The sequence below is a fragment of the Pteropus medius genome, unplaced genomic scaffold (assembly GCF_902729225.1).
Source record: "Pteropus medius unplaced genomic scaffold, Ma_sr-lr_union100, whole genome shotgun sequence".
NCBI lineage: Eukaryota > Metazoa > Chordata > Mammalia > Chiroptera > Pteropodidae > Pteropus > Pteropus medius.
In genome coordinates this window covers 49070857-49091512 of record NW_024349800.1, presented here as the reverse complement: position 1 = coordinate 49091512, position 20656 = coordinate 49070857, and the positions used below count along the sequence as shown (strand labels likewise).

Sequence of the window (20656 nt, the reverse complement as noted above, 5' to 3'; positions counted from 1 at the left end):
CTTATGCCTAAACCTCTCCATCTGGAGAAGTGCCAATTTGCCACTAAATTTAAATAAATAAGAACATTTCTCATCAATAGGGGTGGCAAATTTAGACCCTCTTTAGAGCACTGAGCAATTTATGACCATATGTTAAATACCATAAAACAGCTTTAAAGACTTGGTCCCTGGCCATTGCCAGATTGCACCGTAGGAGTGCAGCCGCGCTGCGAGGGACTGGGAGTGTTTCCTCCGGCCCTCGGAGGCCTCGGTAACGCGCTGATGTCACAGCCAGAGAGGCCTGTTTTCAAACATTCCCTTTGTAAAGGTGAAATACTAAAAGATTCCATTTTGGCATTTGGGTACAAAGAAGGCATGACTTCTTTTTGCTTCTTAAGGGTCAAAATTAGTATGGAAAGTGTTGTGTGGGAGAATGAGTAACTTGGCAGCAGTGAGTCCAGAAGGCAAGTCTAGGAATAGGTAATAGATATCCTACTCATGCTTTTTCTTGGAGCGTGAACTGGACTTTTATAAGGCATAAGCAAACCAAATATCACATGTTTCTCAATTGTTTTCCTTTTGCCAACTTTTATGGAATGAATATTAAAGTTAAAAACAATTTTTAAAATTTTATCCCATTGGGCTGCCCGTAATAATGATTTCTTTTCTTCCAGGAGTGTGACTCATTATTTGGTGAACTCCAAATATTAGTTTTTCTTCCTAGCATCATTACAGCCTGTGAATCATTTATGGCATTCAGTGGGCTCATGGCTGACAGAATGAAGGTGTGTGCCAGCAAACATGTGATTTTTGGTCAAGTAGTACTGTAGGGCCTTAGATGGAATTTTAGCACATGTGAGGAAACCACTGCTTCAGGCAGGGGGCAATGTTATTAAATAGGCACCAGAAAAGCTATGTACAAGATTTTTTTTGACTGCTCTCTCTGAAGGATAACTCTTCCTATAAAGGAAGATGATGAAATTTGGCTATCAAAGGTCCAGGATTCCTAGCCTTCTTGAATATGTAAGTGCCAGCCCGAGGGCTGATTTCCTGTCAGTTCCTGTGTGGTTTGCACTACATCCTCTTTGCAACAGATCAGTATTTTAGGTCATCTATCGTAACTGCTATCATGTGAATTCTTGGCAATTTGATCTCAGTTTGCAGAAGGCAGCTGGTATACTTCTCTAGGAAGTGCAGCTGGAGAGCTCCTGTCTCCCTCTTCCTAAGGCCAGGAAGTACGCTATTGTTATTCATTGCTGCTTTCTTCCTTTGAAAGAACAAAAATCTTCAAACTTTGGCAAATTCTAAAAGTGCTGGGTAGCAGCTTGAAATTAGCCTTCCGATTTTGTTGATCTCGGGCAAAAACTTGAGTGATCTTTGACGTCATCTGTAAATCTTGTCTGGTTTTTCCATAACACATATATGTGCATTAGTGGAAGTCCCCTTTACCTTGCTCATTGCAAATGAAGTCATGCTTAAGTCTTCAGTCACATCAGGGTGTTTTGTTTTGGGCTTTGATTTTCAAAAATAGTCTAATTACTTAGGTCATGTTATTGCCCAGTTACATTTTCTCCATTTTTTTTTTTTTCCCCTTAACAGTGAGATTCCTGTTTTAGCATTCATTAAGACTATTCACTTTGCATATGACTTGAGTGTTTGCATTGCATTTCCAAACTCCATGGAACACAGAAATATTTAAAACACATTCTTCACTATTTAACATTAAAAGTATCATTCTTTTTGTTCTAATTTATCATGCTATAATGGATGAACTATGTTGTGGAATTTAGAAAAGTGAGTAATTTTCCTCCTTGTGACTCAGAGGTCACATTTTGGCAACTTGATTTTATTTATGTAAAATAGGAATCACCTTTAGCCTAGTTCATTCACGAGAAGAACCTGTTTCTAAAGAGAATACAAACTCATGCTTGAGTTATTATAAATCGTATCTTTAACAGTCCATTGTGGCACAGATCATTTCTACTTCTGATTCTTCTTTTTAGCTATATAAAAACCCCATCTTCTGTAAGCTTCAACATCATTAGTATAGCTCTTGATTTCTTTTGTATTCTGATTCTTAGGTGAAGGAAGGGAAAAGAAAGATAAATTGTGTTGCTTTACAGAAAAAAAGTGAACTTTCTGAAGGTGGATTTTATGTCCGATTTATGGACATCAGGCTGTATCACCATAGAAAACAGCCCAAATCCTGATAATGCACTAAGGATGGCATGAAGGAAGAAATTTAGATTTAGGACATAGGATAATTTGATATCCAGATTATTTATATCAAATCAAATCTGTAATTCCTGATATATTGTTAAACTCTAGGGATAGGAACCCCTGTGATCTTTAAGGTTTAAATCAGTGGTCCCTAGCCTTTTTGGAACCAGGGGCCGGTGCTCCTAGGAGAATCTAATGCCTGATGATCTGAGGTGGAGCTGAGGCGGTGATGCTAGCGCTGGGGAGCGGCTGCAAATACAGGTGAAGCTTTGCTTGCTCACCCGCTGCTCACCTCTTGCTGTGGGGCCCAGTTCCTAACAGGCCACTGGCCAGTACAGGTCGGTGGCTCAGGGATCGGGGACCCACATAGTAGCTGATCGGAAAGTGTTTGTTTATTAAATGAGTGAAATCAGGACACTAAAAGATTATGACTTAGGTGGGAAGTCTTAATTAGAAAGATACTGATTTTGGGGACCTTTAAAGTGGGACAAGGAGGCATCTAAAGATTTGAGAAAGAGAGCATAGTTTCTGCATTGAAGAAGGGGACAGAGAACTGTGAAGGGTTATATAGCTCTACCAGGTTTATATGCATATTTAGAAAGAACCCAGAAAAAGACGAAAGTGTTTGCCAACACTTGGGCTAGAATAGTACGAACTAATTTTACTTTGTAAAGAACAACTATTAATAGATTAATCTCATTATAGAATTATGAGTATAGTACACTGGGAAGAAAAAAATAAATTGGATTTATCCCAAGAGTAGCAGGGCTTTTGATTCTGTCCCTGGGACTGATCTGATAAGCAGACCATGAAATGATTAGACATAAAATATGTTGCTTGACAATATGCCTAGAGTCTGTCATGATTAAAGAATGAATGCTGCATAAATGCTGTTGAAATCAGACAATTTGGTCATTTTAATGTAGAGCAAATTTCAAAATCGTTTCTTCTCCAGTTAATTTTTTTTATTGTTCTATCCTACAGTTTCTCCTTTTCTGTTTTTCTAAGTGTAATTTCACTACATTTGGGTAAGACAAGTTCCAGGCAGTGACATTCAAACATGGGATTTTTAACCTAGTTTATTAGGGTTGGCCATCTCCTCTAGAAAAGGAAGAAAAGAATTCACAGATCTCAAAGCGCTTTCACCCGACCATCATGCAGTCGTTACTGAGCACCTGCTCAGTCCAAAAACTGAAGCAGTTTCTGAGGGTCTCGTCGTTCAGCACCATCCTAACCTTTCCAGCATTCTCTTGTTTCTTTACCCACTTCTCTGCGAAACCAGATTACATTGACAGTCCGTCCCTAACCTTCATTTTCAATTCTATTTGTTGCTTTACCTTTAAATATCTTGTTTTTATCAGTGTCATCTACCCTAAGGGGCTCGTTGTTTTGCTTTCTCCTCCTCAAATTTTGCTACTTCTTTTACCCTTGCCTATAATTACCTTCTCAGTTCTTTGTTTATCTAAGCCTACTATGGACAGTACTAAGAGTGAATGTTTTAAAAAAGAATTGATTAGACTGAGCCTGATTTTAGACTGACAGGAAGTTGTGAAGTAGGAGATTGTGGCAAATTGTTCAGAGATGGCTATAACAGTATTTCCTGTCTCACATGGCTCTTCTAAATTTTGTGTGACCTTGCCACTCATTCAAGGGTTAGAGTATAATTTTTCCCCTTTAAATATGGGTGGGTTTGGGACTGTTTTGACTAACAGAATATGATTAAAGTAATGTTGTCTAAGTTAGGAGGCTGGGTCATAAAAGGTAATACAGCTTCCATCTTATTAGCAGGAACACTTGTGCGTGGAGCCCTGAGCCACTGCATGTGAAGTCTGACTACTTTGAGGTTGCTATACTGTCAGGTAGCCAAACCACATGAAGAGGCCACATGTTGGCACTATAGTTAGCATTCTTTGTCTTGGAGTTATCCTAGCCCAGGCACAAGGCATGTGAGCGGAACCATATTGGACCCTACAAACTAGCCTATCCATGAGCTGTGTACCACCGAGAGATCTCTGCCAGTACTGCGAGGAGCAGAGGAATTCCCCGCATCTGCATTCTGTCCATGTTTTGAACCCCCTGTGAGCATAATAAAATGGTTGTTGTTTTAAGCCTCTGAGTTTGGGGGTAGTTTGTTAGGTAGCATTAGTAATTGGAACGGAGGCCCTGAAGAATTAAGAGCAGAACGAGAGCTTATAAGAGGGCAGAAGAGATAGGACTAGGAGCAGAGATATAGAGATTAAGTCTCCAGAGGGAGGAGGAAAAGACAAAAGGATTAGGAAAGAAAGGGGTATATTTTTAGTAGAAAGAACAGGTAATTCACATAGATGATCTATTGTTGTTAATTTTATATATGTATGTAAATACATAAAATGTGTGTGTGTGTGTGTGTGTGTGTGTGTGTTTGTTTATATTTGGATGAAGTTGGAGTTGGAGTCACCTGTTAAAATGTGGACGATCTAGAGAGGGCCTGGCTGCCTAGTGGTAAGTATTGAAGACAATATAGATTATTGGCCTTTAGCTCCTTGCCGTTAACAAATACTCTGTGATGAAAGACAGAGGCTTGGCATTTTATCATTATGGTCTGCCTTTCTCAGGAGAGTTTTGTGTGTAGCGTGAGCTGAGCGTGAAGGACTTTGAGCCCTTCAGAAGTAAAGGTGATCTCTCAGAGGACTGCCTTGAACCACTGTGGCTTTGTTTATAAGTTCTGAATGTTGACGTGACTCTTTAGGATTTTGAATGACCAAAAGCTGCTTGTGGTTTGGGGGAATGAAAGGGAGCCTACCTTTAGAATGGGGACTTATATCATAAGTAGCAGCTTTCTTGAGAGGAGAGGGAACAGAGCTACAGTTTTAGTTATGGAGCTTCAGAGGGTTTTGTCCACATCGAGGACTCAGCAAGTGTTGTTAATTAAGTGGTGGAATTGATTCTATAAAAGAATTGTTTTCTGTAGCATCCAGCAGTCTGGCCACCAGCCATATGCAAGTCATTTCGTTTCTGTGAAGGATTACGTGCTCCATGTCTAAATATACTCTTTAAGAGTCTGGGAATCCTGCAAGTTTTAGATAGTTTTCCATTTAGTAAACTAATTTGTTGTTGAAATCTTTTAATTAATGTTGTACAAAGAAAGATGCTGTAGAACCTCTCTGAAATACTATTACTGGATAAAGAACGTTACTTTTCATGATAGGATAGCCAAGATGTAGCAAACCTCTACTTCAAGTATTATAGTCAGAAGATAGAATTTGCTACTGTATTATAAGGGATTCTGCTATATTTCACTTGGTCTCTATGTTAGATGCTTTTATTTCACCATTTCTTAATGTGTTTTTTTCTACTGTGTTGGAGTGACCTTGGCGCTTCTGAGATGTTGTGACGTATGTTTTGCTTATTTCCCCACCCCTTCCCTGAAAGTTGTGGTACATGTAGATAACTTGCTCTTACAGACCCTGCTTGATTTCTTTCTGACTTGCGTAATTTTCCTGGCAGGAGCATGACTGTCTTTGTCCTTTGTTTTCATCAACTTAAATTTAAATTATTAGACAGAAAATTTTTCATTGTGATACCATTGCTTTTAAAAAACTCATTTTCTGTTGCTTAATTTTTCATTTTTTCCTATTTTCAGTGAATATTGTCTAAAGCTCGTTTATTTTTGTTTTTGGTCTGGTAGTACTTTTTTTAATAAAAAAATAATTATTCGTTGTTTCTGAAAAGAGTTTTCTTATATCTACTTTTGAAAAATTTTAATATACTCAGTCTTATTTTTCAGCATTCTGAATTTTCTTTCATTTCAATAGATTTCCCCCCGCTTTAGCTTCTGTAGATTACAGGACTTGCTTTTGTTCATTGTTAGACTTGTTTAGCTCTGTCGTGTGTGAACTCAAAGGATCCTTCATACTATTAGTATTATTATTATTATTATGTTTACATCTTTCTTGGTCCAGCTACTGGGCATTTCAGAGTTACTTGACAGTAGAAAGTATTTAGTTTTTTCCCCCATGAATTCCACAGGCTGATGCTTGGTTTTCACAATGTTTCTGACAGTGTATAAGTGGGTTTTTGCCTGATCTTCCAAGTGCTGTTTTGGAGGAGCTTCTGAAGTACAAGGTCTGGCCTGAGATTGTTTTTTGTGTGCTAGTTTGATTCTGATGCTAGTGATCTGGTTTGTGCCTCTGGATGCAATCAGCAAAAAACACATTGTTAAAGAATAAACTCAGAATTGAAAGAAAGACTGTTGTGGGTTTTTTCCCCCATCTAGTATTTTAGTATTATTTCTCCTGATTTTTTTTTTTGGCAAGTATTGCTTGTCTGTGTCAAGCTGTGCCACATCAGCCTTAAATTTCTGCTTTGTATAATTTAGCTAGGAATTAAAAAGAAATATTTACAATTGCACAGCTTCCCATATTTTCCAAAGTATTTGTACTTAAATGATCTCATTCTAATCTCCCAACAGCTTTTTGAGGGCCAGTTAGTTATTCTGGTTTACATGTGAGGGAGGGCTCTTGAGGTCTGAGTAACTAGGCTGTGGTCACATAACTGGGAAGTCAGGGATCCCGAGCTCAAATCCAGGGCTTCCAAGTACAAGCTCAATGCATTTCCCACTGTAACATGCTGGGAAAGAATACTATTTTTATTACTATGCAGTAACAATCTGCTTCTCAGTAGAAGCAGATAAGAGCAAATCAAGGTGAATAATCAAACTGCTTATGGTGAGAAAGTTATGCAGGAAATAAGAACAAGCAATCAAAGGCATTGCTGAATAGGAGGTAAACACAACATCAAATGCTAATGACTTCTGCCATACATCAGCTAGGAAAATGGTCAGTTGACAAATATCTGACAAACTTCCACTTTTGTGTGGCCCTTTCTGGGACACTTGAAGAGTAACAACTGTGGTTGGTTATTTTTGTTTTGTTTGTTTCTGAGGGCAGATCACAAGCATAATTTGCTGAAAATAGGGTGAGAAGTTAATCAGGTTTATGAGAGATAAAGGCTCAATTTCAGCCTTGAGATGTAGAGAATCATCTTAAATGCTGTATTTTAATGTATGTATCTTTAAGACTGGTTAGCCTGTGATCTTAAAGTTATCTTGTAGATCCCGACTTAGAAACATGGCTTTATGTTTCCGGTCTATTATCTGTCCCTATACATCATCTTTAACTGTCATAATTATATCTATTTGATATAATAAAAAATTGTTGTTTAATTTGCAATCAGATCATAAGTTAAATAACAGTTTGAGCCACTTTCTAAAATCCATTTAACATGGGAAAGATGAAGAAAGAAAACATTAAAGATCACATTAATAAGACGGATGGATATGTATACCTAAACTCTGAGTATTTGTGAGTGAAAAAAATTGGGGTTTCATTTCAAAATGCATGTAAAATTTATTTAGAAATGAAATTATCAAAAGATTTTATCCTTAGCATATGCTCTAAATATTAAATACCCAGTTTTATTTTGTGAAATAGAAGGGATCTGAAAGAAATTAGACATGATCAAAAGCAAATTTATTTAAAATAGAATATTCTCTCCTCAACCCATTAGTCTTGCTACAGTTCCTCTTAAGAGACATGGATTTGTCAGAATTTATGTCATTCTAATAATTAATGAAGTGGAAGAACTTTATTTTTAGAGCTAAAGACCCTTTGATGTCATCAAATCTCCTACAGATTATAGCAATTTCTTTAGTAGTATCCTTAGTAGGTGGATATATAGCTATCATTAATAGGAATCTTATTATTTATGAGACATAACAATGCTCATTCAAAAAATATTTTTGTCCTAAGGACAAAACAACTTTATTTTCTCATCTGCAATACAGTTTCATGGTATTATAAGGTGTGTTCAGAAGAATTCTTGTTTGAATTACTTGTTCATAGCAAAATTCCTTTTATAATGGTAATATTTTTGAATAATGGAATTACCAGAACTACCAAATAATTGTCAGGGTGGAGAAATTGTGGTTAATGGTGGCAGACTACAGATGAAGAAAAACATGGTGGCGATGTTTAAAGAAAAGGAAGGAGAGAGATTCTTAAAATTACAGTTTAATTTTTATATTGATGTTGGGTAAGATTCAAAAGCTGATTATTAAACAAATGGTGTGAGAGCATTTAAAACATGTTATATCTTGAGTATCAAACAGAAGTTTACTAAGAAGCAAGTTATGCCTAACTAACCTTATTTCCTTTTTGATAATGGATCAACTGACATAAATCATTTTAGTAGAAAATTTGACTGTTTTCCTATGATGTCTTTCTGCATATTCTATGCTATTTAACCAAAAAATGGTTAAGTAGATTTGCTGTAAATTGAACAATCATTAGAAAGTCTAATGAAATAGTCTAATATTTTTAACTGTGTTTTGTTCAACATTTTTGTGAGTGACATGGACATACTCATTTAACTTGTGGAGGATACAAGTTTAAAGACTGATACTATGATGTGTAACAAACAAAATTTAAGTTTATCCCAGTAGGCTAGTCTGTAGGATCAGAAATAACAGAATGAAATTTAACAGCGTAGAGTCCCTTATTTAAATTTCAGAAGTTAGTTGTATAGGTAGAGGAAAGCAGTTACATGAAAAACAAATCTGGGATGTATAGTATGAACCAATGTGACATGACCTACTGAAGAAGCTAACACAATTTCATGCTGTATTAACAGAAACATTGAGTCCTCATGTTGGAATGAGGTTCCTTCCTGTGTTATGCCTGTGATGCAGTAGACCTGCATGAGTGCTGAGTTGACGTTTGGACGCCACAGTGTAGGAGAAGCATTATTCATGCTTGAAAGAAATCATGACACATGAAAAATTCTTGAAGAGAGCAGGAGTGCTAGTTTTTAAAGATAGAAAGGACTGGAAATGGAGGCTAAGAGAGGTTAAGTAAGTTGTCCAAGATGGTATCATTAGTTAATGGCAGATAAAGTTCTCTACTCATCACACTTTATTCCAGAAGGTAATACTGATTACTACTGGGGAGAAGTTTTTAGGAAGCAGATTTTGACTCTGCATAAGAGTTTTTAATAATTGGTGTTATCCTTTAATATTAAGACCTGCTTTGGAAAATAATGAGTTCTTTGTTACCTGAAGAATTGAAATAGATACCATACAATTTCTTTTTTGGAAATAGTATATGTTTTAAGGGATAATTCTGAGCTGTCAGAAACTGAGCTGGATAGCATATGTAGAGGGCAATCAACCATATTTCTCTTTACATCTCTTCTCCTGGTTAGTTATTAATAATGCCCTCTTTCCCACTCTAGGCTATCCTTGTTTGGATGATAAATGATATGATTGCCTTCATGGTAAGGTCTTTTCCAGTTCTATCATTGTTCTGAATAAAAATTATTTCGACATAAATTATACTGGTTTGCCATCTGAGATCAAGTCCTGGTACAATATGTGGAGTTCGAGAGAGTTACTTAAAAATTTTTTTAATGGAAAATTTCAAACACAAGAGTAGGTAGAATGGTATAATGAATTCCTAGGTACCTGTCAGCCATCTTCACAATTATCAGCCTGTGGTGGTCAGTCATGTTTTATATGTCCTCCATCAACTTTTTTCCAGATAATTTTGAAGCAAATCTAAAGTGTCACATCATATCATTCATAAATATTTCAGAATGCATCACTACAAGATGATTCAGTTTTAAAACATAACTTTAACATCATTGTCATACTTTTAAAAGCCAACACTAATCCTTAAATCTCTTATTACCAGTCAGTATTCATATTTCCCTGGTTGATATATACACACATACATATGTAAAAAGTGTGTGTGTGTATGTATGTACATGCATGTGTTTTACAATTTGTTTGGATAATGGTAGTGTATATATTTCAATAGGTTGATATCTTATACAGGTCCTGTTATACAGTCATCTCATCCTCGGTCCTCCCTTCTTTCCTCATATTCTTTTCCCTTCTGTTCTTTCTACTCTTCCTCCTCCTTCGTTCTTTTTTTTCTCTTCTTTTTTCTTCTTTGTTCCCAATTTATTTGAAAGAAACTGAGCCATTTGTCCTATAGAGTTCCCCCCAGGTCATATTTTTCCATTAGGAGTCCTGTAATATCTGATTGTCTTTCAGTGCAGTGGCCTTCAATGGCCTTTGTTTAGAGTCATTATTTTGTTAGGAGTTGCAAAATTATGATATTCTGCCAACTCTTTTTCATTTATTAGATGAAATACTTCAATAAAGAGAAGTTTTTCCTGATCGCCTCTTTGGTAATCCTGAATCCTGCTTTAGAAGGATAAAATAAATGCTTAATTCTTTCTGGTTTTCAAAATGAGTAGATTCCATTGCATCTTCTAAAAATAACTTTTGATTTTTAAAGATATCATTTATTAATTCATGGGTTTAAAACTTGATGTGTTTTAGACCATTATACTTAATATTGTTATTGGTGCTTCAAGTGACCAATCTTTGGCCAGTGAGAGCCTTTTTATGATGTTCCTGAGTCTTGATCTGAGCCCAAAAGCCTTCGATAGATTTCTTGCTGACATGACCAGATGTTCCAGGCTCATCTTGTATTTTTTCACTCTGGGCCTCTAGCAGGCCTTTTCACTCTTCTTTTCCTTACTGAGAACAATTGGGGAAGCAAATTTTGTTAAGAAATTGTTGTACTTTGCAATATTGTGTGTCTGTCTCTAGTAAGTTGCTGAGCCAGATTCTCTCAGTTCTCAAGCTTCACTTTGGTTTGATTAAGTTGGTACATCAGGCAGCTTTAAACCCTTGAACCATTCTCTTCTATTTGGAGTAGCTTTGTTTGGTCTTTTATTCCTTTCTTTAGCTTTCGGGCACAGGCATGCTGCGTCCTTTACTGGTTATGGAATAGAAATGGAAGTACCGAAGCCCTGTCTCATGACACTGAACTTTAGTGGCCTGGACCTAGTGGTGCCTTCTCGTGAGGTCATCACTGAATGAGCAGCTATCTGAGATGTGATTTGGGAAATCACGCAGAGCCATGGTTAGGTATTAAACATTTCATTTCTCCACTAGGAACATACTTTTTTTCATTGAAGAGACAAAATTTCTGCCTTAGTTTGGATTCCTCAAACAACAGATCCTGAGACAAAGATTTGGGTTCATATAGTTTATTTGGGAGGTGGTCCCTGGAAAAGCACAGTGAAGGAGGGAGAAAAGCCAAAAAAGTTGTATAAGTGAGTGGGTTATTCCTGTGGGCAGATGAGTTTGAGATTGTTTATACATCCATTCTATCCTTTATTCTTAGTGTCATTTACTTTCAGGCAGTCTAGCTTTTTATTTTATTTTTTTCCTTTTTCTTTTGGTGTTGGCCGAGCTCCCTTTTAGGCCAGAGAATGCCCTTAGGCAGACAGATGCAGTTACTTCCGCTGGGTGGCCACTGGTTTGTAGCTGTGGCTGGAGCGGAGGTGGTGGTGGTGCGCGGGTGGTGGGGTTCTTGAGGCTGGGGTAGGAGTGTGGTGGGGTAAGGAGGGGAAGTAGGGGAATGGGAGTGGGGTTTGGAGTGGGGAGGCTTTTTTTTTTTGTTCTTCAGAGACTATTTGACAATATCTGGACACATTTTTGGTTGTCACAATTGAGGAAGGAGTAGAGCACTATTGGCCAGCATCTAGTGGTTAAAGGCCCGGGATACTGTTAAACATCCTATAATTTACAGGGCGTCCAGCCTCCTACAGAAAGAATTATCTAGCTCAAAATGTCAGTAGTACTGAGGTTGAGAAACTCTGTGTACAGGAATTCAGAGCTGCAGGTGACTGCTGGGGCTGGTGAACCAAGGGGATATGAGTCGAGCACTGATAGCATCTGCTATGCTTCCTTCAACATGCTTTGGGTTTCCTACCACTCTGTTTTTGCTCATGATGTTCCCTTCATAGCTGTATTTCTAAACCCTTTTCAGTTTTTTTTTTTTTGTATAGATCCTATATTGTTTCACTTGTAAAAGAATGTGTTAATGTATTTTATAATTTTTTTCTTTTAGTATTATTTTTGTTGTTTAATACCTACCTCAAGTGCCACTTCTTTGAAGAAGTCCTCTCTTATATTTCTTACTAATTTCTCCATTTATAATATTTCCAAGGTATGTTATTTGTCTATTTCTTGTGACATTAGTCAATTATTACTTTGTACTTTTTTCTCTCAAATTTTATTTTTAAAAATAACGTCTTATAAAAATATTGAAAGAATTATACAATGTACACCTGTAAGCCCTTTATCTAATTTATCAGTTGTTAACATTTTGCCATATTTATCTCTTTCTGTACTTATAAGTGCATATATATGCATATATGCATATATATAGGTGTATATTTATATCTATGTGTCTAAATCTTTTTGCTGAATCATTTTAAAGTAAGTTACAAACATTTTGATACTTTATCTGCAATACCTCAGTACATATTACCCAAGATAAGGGCATTTTTGCTCTATAGAATCTTAATGCTATTATCACACTCAAGAAATTTAACATCAGTACAATAATATTATCTAATATGGTTCATATTTATATTTCTAAGTTGTCTGGTAAGCTTTTCCCTCCTGATAACGGATCCAGTGAAGGATCTTGTATCTACTACTTATTTCTACAATTTTCTTTAATCTAGAACACTTCTTTCATCTTTTTTCTCTTGATATCAGAGGTTATGAGGAGTCCAGCCCCGTTGTTTTGTAGAGTGCCCTAAAGTTTGGTTTGTGTGCTTATCTCTCATGATTGTATTTAGTTTAAACATTTTTTTCAAGCTTTCTACATAGGTGATATTATGTCCTTCTCAGTGCAGTTAACAGAGTCCATGATGTTCATTCGTTCCATTGTTGGTGTTGCTAAATTTGACCATGTAGTTAAATTAAGGTGGTATCTGCCACATTTCTTCATCATAAGATCCTTTCTTTCTATTGTAATTTATCAGTAATCTTCGAGGTGATACTTTGAGACTGTATCCTTTTCCCCAATAACCTTTTGCCTAATGGTGTTAGTATTCGTTGGTGATCCTATTCTGAACCAATAATTTATTAGTGTTTATAGTTATTTTTATAGATGTCTTACCTCTAAGACCATATCTCCTAGATTGCAAGCTTTTTAAAAATATTAGTTTCAGGTATACTGTACAATGTTTAGACATTTATATAATTTATAAAGTGTTCCCCTGATTACTCTAGCACCAATCTGGGTCTACACATACCTGTTACAATAATATTGACTATATTCCCTATGCGGTACTCTACATTCTCGTGACTATTTAGTAACTACTAATTTGTAATTCTTCATCCCTTCACCTTTTTTACCCAGCCTCCCAATATCCCTTCTCTCTGTCAATCTTCAGTTTGTTCTCTGTATCTGTGAGTCTGCTCTTGTTTAGTTTATTCCTTTTGTTCCTTAGATTGCATATATAAGTGAAATCATATGGTATGTATCTTTCTCTGCCTGACTTATTTCACTCAGCGTAATACTCTCTAGATCCATCCATGTTGTTGCAAATGGTAAAATTTCAGTTTTTTGAATGGTCAAGTAATATTCCATTATATATATGAACCACAGCTTCTTTATCCAATTGTCTGCTGATGAGCACTTAGGTCTTTCGTATCTTGGCTATTGTGAAGAGCGCTGCAGTGAACATAGGGGTGTGTATACCTTTACGAATTAGTGTTTTGGTTTTCTTTGGATAAATACTCAGAAGTGGATTGCAAGCTCTATTGGGACAGAATCTCTTCATTCTTTTTCTGTTACCAACACTACTTTTTATATTTTTTGAGGTACTGAGTGAATTAAAGTGGAAATTATCTCTTTAGAAAATGAGGGAAAAAATCTTTTATCCTGTCAATTTAACATAAATCTTTATAATCTTTTTTTAAAGCTTCTTCAAGTATGCAATAATCAGTTGTGTTTTATTTTTATTTTTTAAATTATTTTTTACATTTGCAAATATTTTTGTTGTAAAATTTTTATTTTTATATTGCTTCACATTTCAGGATTTTTTCCATAGTGCCCTCTAAATGACAATATCTCTTTTTCTTCTCTGTAAATGCAAAGCTACTTCCTCTGTACATTGAAACTAACCTTTTAATACATCTCACAATGATATTCAGGTCACAGAAAATGAAATGTAAATATAGAGTAGTCTAGAAGCTAGTTAAATTAATGGGTGTGTGTGTGTGTGTGTGTGCGTGTGTGTGTTAATCAAGCTTATTTGCTAAATTTTCTTTATTATTATTTTCCCAGTTTTTTAATATTTCATGATAGTCATCATTACTGATTTGTTTTAAAATTATATTTAATTCCTAGCTACTTTTAAAAACTACAGACAATCCTAGAAAGGTTGAGAAAGCTTATTTTCTTTTTATGAGGTCAAATGCATTATAGTTATTAAAAAAGAATTGGTAATAAATTTTGTTAATGAAATAGTTTGTGAATATGCATTAGAAAATTATTAAGACTAAAAGGTTCTACAGTAGAATATTTATCACTCAATAAAGTAATGCTAATTCATAGTATTTGGCTTAAAATATTGTTATTTTATGTACTGAAATAAATATACCAAAGTACAAGGTTAGAGATTCATTTAAAACAAATTATAACATCTGAAGATAGTATATTATACCCTTTCCTAATTAGTCTGTTTTAGGAATCAGCAACATAGACGATAACCTCCGATATAGTTTAATATCCTGAGAACTGTCTTTTATTATAAGCCACTGAAATAACTGGGCATGCTTAACATGGCGAAGAGAAAACTAAAAGAAGAGGTCATTTATGGATGATTTAGAACTGTCATGTAGAATAGTACTTAGGGTAGAACTAGCATTAATAGGTAAAAGTGATATATATATGTATATATGTATATGTACACACACACACACACACACACACACACACTACACACACACACACACACATATAAATGAATGATACAAGACAGTACTTTTTCCAGCAACTAATAACTGCCCAGCAACAAAATGTGCTGCTTAATGAAATAATGAGCACATTTTACTTGGAAGTGGTCATGGAAAGTTGGATGACCTTTCCTTCTTACCTTTCCTTTTTTCCCTTTGTTCTCTTCTTTCCTTTTATTTGTTCTTCTAAATCTGTGCTGTCCAGCATGGTTGCTGCTAGCCACATATGGCTGTGGAGTGAGTACTTGAAATATGGCTAGCCTGAATTGAGATGTACTGTAAGTGTGACATAGCAGATTTTGAAATAATGTAAACTATCTCATTAATTAATTTTACATTACATGCTGAAATGATACTATATTGTATCTATTGGATAAATAAAATATATTAAAGTTAATTTTAATTATTTTTATTTATGCTAATTAAATATTTATTTATCATGATTCTGAATTCCAGATAAGAAGGAGTAAACATTCTCCACCCTATCTCTCTTAGTAGTTATATTTAAAGAATACATACAGCAACTACCTGAGGACTCTTAAAAGTAATTAATAGCAAGCATACTAAGAAGAGAAATCAAAACTCAAAGAATTATCCACATAGATGTTAGCTTCTTGTGTGTCCCCCTTCCACCCATCTTTTTTCTTTCATATTTCCTGGATTAGACCCTAGGCACTCTGGTTCCTGGAACTATGCAGTAGGCATGGACAGGAAAAGCTCCAATGAAAATCTCTTCTCTTGGGTCATAAGACCAAAAATGAGAGCCCTTTAGGATGGGACTTTTTTTTTTAACTTTCCTGGCCGTATCTCAGGTAAGCTCCAGTTATGAAACTGGACTCCTGCAGCAGCCTCTCAGACCCTTTTGTTGCTTCACCTCCAGGTAGACACAGTCATTGGAAGTGCACAAGAACATGGGAGAGGTTAAATCTCTCATTTTCTAGCCAGAGCACAAGGAAGCCAGAGGGTATAGAGGGAAATCATGGAGAGGAAGGAGCTGGAGAAAAGGATTCTTTAATTTGTGTGTGAAGTCTCAGGCTTATTCTTGAGCTGCATATCTGCGGAACTGGATGGAATTAATATAGCAAAGCCTTTGAGAATTGAACTGAAGTGTAGAACAGTGCCTAGATCCCAGACTGTCTCTGGGTAACACACACTTGGGGAAAACCAGAATAGTATTAAAAGGCTTTGAAAACTATACTGACATTTGAACCAAATCCACAGAAGATGGTTTAATGCTTTCTTAACCTAACTTTATGCCAATTCATTTGGCAACTTAAATGAAATTTCTTGAAAGACACAACTGTCAAAACTCACTCACGAAGAAATAGATAATCTGAATAGTTCTGTATCTGTTAAAATAATTTAATGTATAGTTTAAAAAAAAACAACAGCCTTTCAAAAGTAAAACTCTAGGCCCAGATTGTTTCAGGTTAATTCTACCAAACATTTAAAGAATGAATAGCACCAATTCTGCACAGTCTTTTCCAGAAATTGAGGTAGACACAAAACTTTCCAACTCATTTTATAAGGCCAGCATTCTTCTGATACCAAAACCAGTCAAAGAAAGTACAAAGGAAAACGAAACAAACCATATACCAATATCCCTCATTTGAAAGAGAAGCAAAACTTTTCTAAAAATATTAGCAAATTGAATCCAGCAGGAAAAAAATATATATAAAATGCATCATGACCATGTGGGTTTTATCCTGGGAGTAAACAATAGATTCAACATTTGAAAATCAATCGTTATTCTCCATATTTACAGACTAATACAAGAGAAACCATATGGTCATGTCAATAGATGTAGTAAAAACATTGAATAGGATTTAAAATATGTTTATGATAAAAACTCTTAGCAGATTAGGAATAGAAGGGAATTTCCTCAACTTGAACCTGATAAAAAAATGTCTATATAAAAGCTACAACTAACATACATGGTGAAAGACTAAAGGCTTTCTTCCTAAGATTGAGAACAAGGCAAGGTTGTTCACATTCACAACTCTTGTATAACATTATACTGAAAGTCATAGACAGTGTAATAAAATAAGAAAAAGAAATAAAAGGCATACAGATTGGAAAAGCAGAGATAAAACTGCTTCCATTTACATATGACATGATTGTCTATATAGAAAATCCCAAGGAATTTCTGAAAAACTCTTGGAACAAATAAATGAGTGTTCCAGATTTGCTAGATAAAAGGTCATCCTAGGAAAATCAGTCATATTTCTTTAGCAAGAACAATTGGAAATAGAAAATTAAAAAATAGTGCCATTATAATAGCTACCATCTTAAAAAAAGGAAAAGAAAAAAAAGTTATAAAACTAATAAGATATATTCAGGATCTATATGTAGATGTAAGGAATCAAAGACCTTACTAAATGGAAAGACATATCATATTCATGGAGTAGAAGACTCACTAGAGTTAAGAAGTCAATTTTTCCTTAGTTAATCTACAGTTTTAATGCAACCTTCTTTAAAGTCCTAGCAGGATTTTGTAAATGTTGATAAGATGATTTTAAAGTTTATTTGGAAAGGCAAAAGAATTAGAATAGCAAAAATAATTTTAAAAAGAACAAAGTTGGATCAGTACTAACTTTTAAGATTTAATATCAAGGGCAGTATGGTATTAGCAAAGGAATACATATAGATCAAGAAAATGAAATCGAAAGGTAAATAATAGAACTTTGTAAATATGGTTAATTGATTTTTTACAATTATGCAAAAGCACTTTAATGAAAAAAGAATAGTCTCAGCAAATGGTGCTAGAACAATTGGGCATCCACATAGGAAAAAAAAGATCTTGACTTATATCTTAAACTGTATACCAGAAATAACTCAAATGAATCACATTCTGAAATATCAAAATTCAAACTATGAAACTCTGAGAAGAAAATATAGGAAGTCTTTGTGACTTCAGTTAGGCAATAAATTTTAAATACAACCTCAAAAACACGATCCGTAAAAAAAAAAAGTTGATAAATTATATTTCACCAATTAAAAAATTTTGCTCAGTTGAAGATACCGTTAAGAGAATGAAAAGTTAAGATACATTGGAGAAAATACTTGCAAATCACATGTCTGATAGAGGACAAATTTCCAGAACATATAAAAAGCTCTCAAAAATCAATAAGAAAACGAACAACTGAATAAAAAACAATGGGCAATAGATTTGAACAGGTATTCCATCAAAGAAGATATACAGATAGCAAGCAAGCATGTGCAAAGATGCTCAGTTTCATTAGTCATTATAGAAATATAAATTAAAACTAAAATGAGATGTCATGATATGCCTATTAGAAGGACTAAAAACAGCAAGGACAATGAAAATAACAAATGGAGCAACACATCAAGTGTTGGTGAGCATGTATAGCAGTTGGAACTCTCATGCATTGCTTGTGTCACTGTTAAATGGAACAGCTATTCCGGAAAACAGTTTGACAATTTCTTTTAAGGATAAAAATATACTTCCTTATATGACCTAGTGATTCCAGTCTTAAGTATTTATCTAGAAATGATAATCATTTCTCGAGAACACAAAAACCTGTACATGGATGTTTATTCATATTCATCAAAAACTGGAACTAACCCAAATGTCCTTCACTGGATAAATGGATAAACAAACTGTAGTATATACATACAATGGAACACTGTAATCAGCTATTAAAAGGAACAAACTATTGACACATGCACTTAAATATATTGACACATTTGGCTGATCCTTAAATCCCTTATGCTAAGTGAAAGAAGCCAGTTTCAAAAGATTACACATACTGTTTGATTTCATTTGTATGGCATTTTGGAAAACGTGAAACTGAAGTGACCGAGAGCGCATCAGAGGTTGCCAGGGGCGAGGGGGTGCTGGGAAAGTTTAACTCCAAAGGGATAGCATGAGGAAATTTGGGAGGGTGATAGAATTGTTCTGTATCTTAATTTTGGTGGTGTTTACACAAATCTATGAATGTGAATCTATGCATGTGATAAAATTCATATAATTGTACTCAATTGTACTCACCTATATACAGGCGAATTTTACTGTATGTAAAAATTTTAAAAATTATTAGGAAATATTCACCGTTTTTACTATTTTCATGTGGCTACTAGTAATTTTTAAATTACGCGTATGGCTTGTATTATATTTCTGTTGACAGCACAGCTTTAGATACTAGAAATGCAAGGGAGGATTAGATGAGGTCTCAGTCTGGAGAGAGGGCTCTGATAGAAGGAAGTCTTATAGGGAAAGGAGGCCAATTTAAGTGACCTAAATTTCCCCCGATCCTTCCATCCTTTCTTCCACAGATATTTTTTGAGGGCCTGTTTCATACAAATTATGCTAACTCTCAGGTATGATAATTCTCATAGTCTCTTTTCTTTGGTATAGGAAAAGGAATACTACCTCTCAAGACAAAAAGTGTGTTGTACAATGGAATGATGGGCGGTATCTCAATTTATATGGAAAACAGTATATCTTTGAGGCACTTGATAAGTTTCTTCATGATACTCTTGTGACGAATGTTCAGGTTCATAATATTATTAGGTAAATATTACTATTTAAATGATTGCAGCAAAGAGGTACTGATTAATTGAACTGTGGCTGCCAGAGAGGGAGTTTTTCAGAAGCGTGTTTAGCCAGTCTGTTTATAAGTTGAAACTGGGAGTGCCAACCCCAAATTGAAATAGAATCTAAGAATACTATGATGAGCTATAAACAGAGAGGTAAATCTACCAGGATTGAAATATAACAGGGACAAATTTAAAATCCTGAAATAGATTCTAAAATTCAACTCTCTAGATTAAAGAATGAAGGGATATGTGGCTTGACAGTAGTATATAGTCTTGAGGCTTTTAGTTGATAGGAAGCATAGTAGGAGTCAACACTGATGTGGCTGCCCAAAATGCTATTTCAATTTGCAGTGGTATTAATAAATTTATTAATGGTATTTATTAATAGTTTAGTATCTAAAATGAAGGTGTGGATTTTTAAACTTGATTCTGTGTTCTTTAGAATACACCTGGAATCTTATGTTTAGTTTTGGGTATTATCCTCTAAGAGAGTTACAGGCAAACTGGTAATCTGCAGAGAAGACAGGGGAAAGGATGATAAAGGAAATTAAGACCAAGTCGTATGAGGACTAGTGAAAGAAACTGGAATATTAAGTCTGGTCAAGAGATGACTCATGGTGAGGTTGAAAGAGAGGTCACCAGAACTGCCTATAAAGGGAGCTGAAGGGCTGTGATATTAAAGTGAAACTAGAATTGTTCCATAAATTCCTAAGAGCCAGTGGATGAAATTTTCAGAGAGAGAAAGAGAGAGAGAGAGAGAGAAAGAGAGAGAGAGAGAGAGAGAGAGAGAGAGAGATTGATTGATTAAATTTCAGTGTAAGAAAACACTATCAAGAGTTAGAACTAACTCTTGCAAAGCACCTCTCCAAAGTCTTTTGTCAAATTATTGCTTGAACCTTCCTTTCCTTCAGCCTGGTATTTCCGCAAGATTCTTGCCTGACCCTTCTCATACTTGGAGTTTTAGTAAATAATCATTTTATGTAGCAACTGACTGATAGGCATCATTCTTCCATCACTGACAGAACT

General features: G+C 35.1%; 1 protein-coding gene across 7 annotated transcripts in view; it reads left to right on the top strand.

Moving 5' to 3' along the window:
- The window catches only part of BABAM2 (BRISC and BRCA1 A complex member 2), a 343218-nt gene that overhangs the window by 42426 nt on the left and 280136 nt on the right, over window positions 1-20656 (top strand). The window contains exon 1 of one of the 7 annotated variants that reach the window (XM_039887512.1): window positions 937-1002. The exons of the other annotated variants lie outside the window; for them this stretch is intronic. Coding sequence (XP_039743446.1) covers window positions 952-1002 — 51 coding nt within the window. The 5' untranslated portion in view covers window positions 937-951. Of the gene's footprint in view, window positions 1-936; window positions 1003-20656 lie in introns of those variants that run through there. 7 annotated transcript variants of the gene reach the window in all.